This window comes from Squalius cephalus, assembly GCF_949319135.1.
Source record: "Squalius cephalus genome assembly, chromosome: 1".
In the NCBI taxonomy this organism is placed as follows: Eukaryota; Metazoa; Chordata; class Actinopteri; order Cypriniformes; family Leuciscidae; genus Squalius; species Squalius cephalus.
In genome coordinates this window covers 25,833,376-25,837,559 of record NC_137122.1, presented here as the reverse complement: position 1 = coordinate 25,837,559, position 4,184 = coordinate 25,833,376, and the positions used below count along the sequence as shown (strand labels likewise).

At 38.0% G+C, this 4,184-nt stretch overlaps 1 protein-coding gene across 1 annotated transcript; it reads left to right on the top strand.

Annotated features, from left to right (window-relative positions):
* The first annotated feature begins 2,212 nt into the window (after nt 1-2,212).
* On the top strand, nt 2,213-3,876 carry LOC307157821 (NAD(P)(+)--arginine ADP-ribosyltransferase 2-like). The gene is made up of 3 exons (XM_079869771.1): nt 2,213-2,351; nt 2,565-2,652; nt 2,732-3,876. The coding sequence occupies exons 2-3, from the start codon at nt 2,602-2,604 to the stop codon at nt 3,449-3,451; spliced, it is 771 nt and encodes a 256-aa protein (XP_079725897.1). The 5' UTR covers nt 2,213-2,351; nt 2,565-2,601; the 3' UTR covers nt 3,452-3,876.
* The last annotated feature ends 308 nt before the right edge of the window (nt 3,877-4,184 follow it).

Here is a 4,184-nt window from a genome sequence, read left to right as displayed (position 1 = left end):
AGATATGTTACCGAAACTTTCTGCTTCTGCACGATTAAGACAGCAGGACTAAATCAGCCTAAATGAAGCCCTTTGCTCAGAACCGCTTCGAAACTTGCATCCTTTTTGTGTTTACTTCAGAATCTGAGTTAAATGTACAGTACATTGCCAGCAGTCATTTCACCCTGTCGCCCGAGACTGGTTGCCCACTGAAGCTAAGCAGGGTTGAGCCTGGTCAGTACCTGGAGACCTCCTGGGAAGACTACGTTACTGCTGGAAGAGGTGTTAGTGAGGCCAGCAGGGGGTGCTCACCCTGTGGTCTGTGTGGGTCCTAACCATAGACTGTAAAAAAAGATGGACGACGCCCCTTCACTCTCTTCCATTGATGAGAACTGAAGCCGCCAGTGTCCCGATATGGCGCTGACATATTGGAACTTGAGTCTGCGCAGTAGCGATCTCGGGACCAGACCTGCGCAGTAGTGAGCAGGAAATAAAGCCATGAAATCAACGCTCTGCCCTCACTCGCCTCAGGGAGAGTGCATTCTGCACACTTTTTTAAAAATTGATTGCAGTACGACAAGAGGCTTGTTAAAATAAAGTAAATAAAATCTCCTCAGTCCTCCGAAGATCCCGGAAAAAATGTCCGTTGGTGCTTCAGTGACTACTTCACTCGGAGAACCTGTCAATCATAGCTGTCAATCATGACGTTACGCCACCGCATTACGTAAAAACCAACTTATTTTTGAAACAGACACTTGAACTTACATCAGCGTGATAAAAACGACAGCAAATGAAAGAAACCACCTTTGGAAAAAAGATATTTGAAGTGTAATTTAATTGTTTAGTTGGTCTCACGTCCCGTTGAATAACACGGGGAGGCGGGGCTTATGACCTATACTAGGACCAGTCACCGGGGGGCGATCGAGACTTTTTGGCTTCACTTTTCAGGGCTTGTGCGGCACGCTTGGTCCTAACGCCCCAGTAAAGTGATGGGGACACTGCACTGTAACAAGCTCCATCCTTCAGATGAAACGTTAAACCGAGGTCCTGACTCTCTGTGGTTATTAAAAATCCCAGGATGGCCTTCAAAAGAGTAGGGGTGTAACCCCGGCATCCTTCATTCTTCACTAATCTGTGCGTGTCTCGTCATAAAGTTGCTCCAGATACTTTGACGCATGTATGGTGTGGGAGTGGCATAGGTTAGTTGTTACAACGAGCGAGAAAGGTTTACATGGAGCAGTTAAATCTTGAACATCTGGGGAATCACCCGTTTAAAAAAAAGATGAACAGAGAAGAGTCTGCTGGCAGAAAGAGAACGCGACAGAGCTTGTAAAACAAGAATCAACATCGGCTGGGCTTTTCGAAGATGGCGAGAACTGAGGGAATTGAACTGTTATAAAAGCGACGCAGAGATGGTGTTTTTATTACTCAACAGGCGAGAAACAGATAAACTGCCATATGTAGCTCTCTAACAGAGTTCATTGCAAAGTATTATCTATTGTGAAGGGTCTTTATATTATGGGTTGTTGTAGTGCTGGGCCAGAATTTATTTTCATGTACCCATGTCTATTAATGGGTAACGCTACAGTAACGTCTTCAGCTAGTCAGCTTGAAGATCCTCGCCATCTAAACTGGTTATATATCTTAAGCCTAGAAGTGAATGTTTTATGAGCAGAAAGTTAACCATATTCATCTGCACAGTCACGCAGAGCCAAAGCACAACCAAAACAATGTTCTTACGCAAAATGCATGCAGTTTTGTTTTTTAACCACTAGAGGGCCAAAAGTTACATGGTGAACGTAAATGCTAATTGAATGATACCATGTCAAATTTTCTTCTTCATTTCAAACTTTTTTTAAAAAATATAAAATAATCAGATATATATTGGATGTATTTTGTCTTTCAGATATGGAGCAAAACCCTTTTTTAATCTCTCCAAAAACATGTATATATATATATATATATATATACAGTATATCTAATTGTTATTGTATGCAGTATTATGGGTTGATTAATACACATCTTGTTTAGATCTCTAGATTGTAGATTTTCATCAACGATTTCATGTGAATTCACCATTGCATAAAGTTATCATGAATTCTCAAGAAATCATGTTGAAAAGTTCATCTTAGAACGATGGGAACTCAAAGTTTGTCCAATATGAAACCACACGAGAGACAGCAATTATTTCTCAAACACACACACATTATCAGCGATATAAAGGCACCTTCCTCATCAGTGTTTCTGAAGAGTCGTTGTCGTCTGTGAGCGAATGACTTTTCTGATCTTCTCTTCTTGTCGTTGCTCCTGAACTCCTGTAAAATAACGAAAAGAAAACACAGAATCTCAAAAAGAGACAACAGTATTTTCAGGTAAGTTTGGGGTTGAAGTACAAGGTCAATATATCACAGTTTTATGTGATTATTTCAAACAGTTAAAATTGCTAATCAGCAAAAAATGCAGTTGCATGGATTTAAAATGTGTTTTGTAAGAAATTGTTGAACAGTTTTATTGTGCACATATTGCCATTGGAGTGATATATTTAGTGTTTGTGAGACGCTGTTGTGTTTCTGGATCTTCATTAGATCTACTAGATCATCTGAGGGATTTGACTGAATCAAGATGCTGCTGATCATTGAAGCTCTTCTTCTCATTTTTGCTGCTCTAGGACAGGTAAGCTTGTGTTCTAGTATCAATATTACAGACATTAATACTGACTGATGATTAATACTTATGATTCCTGTTGCTGCAGGACCACAGCGCTGCTGCAGGACAGATATTTCCATTGGATATGGCACCGAATTCTGTCGATGACTATTATTCCGGCTGTAGAGAGAAAATGGCATATCTGGTGAAGACAAAATATCTGAAAAAGGAAATCAACAACTCACCTAAATTTAAATATTATTGGCAAAATAGTAAAAATATTGTCAAGTTTCCAAAAGATTACTTAACAAGGAATCAGTTAATCGCCATTCACGTGTACACTGGTAAATACATATATAGTCAATTTAATGAAGAAACTCGTTATGGTAAAAACCGTTACAAACAGAAGACATATAAATGGTATTCACTTTACTTCCTGTTAACAGAAGCGATACAGATTCTGAAGAAAACACACAATAAATGCTATTACACTTACCGTGGTAATACAGTTGAATTTGATAAGAACGTTCTGAACAAAGAGGTTCGTTTCGGCTCATTTACATCCTCGTCTCTTGATCGCAAAGTAACTCAAGGTTTTGGAACTAAATCTTGTTTTGAAATCTACACTTGTGAAAGTGCTGAGCTGACAAAATACTCTCAATATCCTTACATTAAAGAGGTGCTGATTCCTCCATATGAGAAGTTTAGAGTCACTGCTGTCAGAACAAAGAAATATCAGCCAAATCTCTGGTGTGACACTGTGTACACTTTGAAAAGCTCTGGGAAAGTAAGTTACCAGAACTGTGCTCTATTCAAGAAACCATAAAAACATACAATGTTTTGCATTGAGTTTGAATTGCTCTGAATTTACATGATTTAATCATGTACATCAGTTCCACACAAATCAATATAAAAAAAATGTCCTCCTGATTTCAATAATTCTTTGTCAGATAAAACACAATTTGTTTGCATAATTTTAACAATGAAATACATTTATTTTAAGTGACACAATGGCCTCAAAGTAATTTTTATATGTGCAAATTCATTTCTTTTTCCATCACATTAATGAACAATTTTTGTGCTTGCTATCTAACTGCCATCAATAGAATATTACTACTACTAAACTACTAAATGGGCTTTTGAGTGCAATGCGGCATAAATGAAAACACTGTAATGTAGACAAGCATTTTCTGTAAAGATGCTTTAAAACAATATGTATTGTGAAAAGCGCTATACAAATAAATGTGATTTGAACTGAATTGTACTCTCTGGGTGTTTGGCATGGTAATGGATATGACAATGTTAATATATCTGGTCTTAGCGGAATAGATCTGCTACATTTTAGACCCGGTTTCAAAATTCCATATAAGGGATTCGATAATTCATGGGCATTTCGATACCTCTTATAGATTCCTTTGTGTGCATTTTAAAATTACTTTAAACCATTCAAGTGAAAGAGGACACATCTCCAAAGCACACGCACAGAAAAGGTGATTTTAAACCATTCAGGCAAAAGAAGACTCACATTATTTTTTCTGAGCACACAGAAAGTTGCCTCT

Excerpts from the sequence above, each read along its gene's own strand:
- LOC307157821 (XM_079869771.1), top strand. The coding sequence starts at position 2,602 with ATGCTGCTGATCATTGAAGCTCTTCTTCTCATTTTTGCTGCTCTAGGA. Across the intron at positions 2,653-2,731 it reads TTTTTGCTGCTCTAGGACAG|GACCACAGCGCTGCTGCAGG; the intron begins GTAAGCTTGTGT and ends CTGTTGCTGCAG.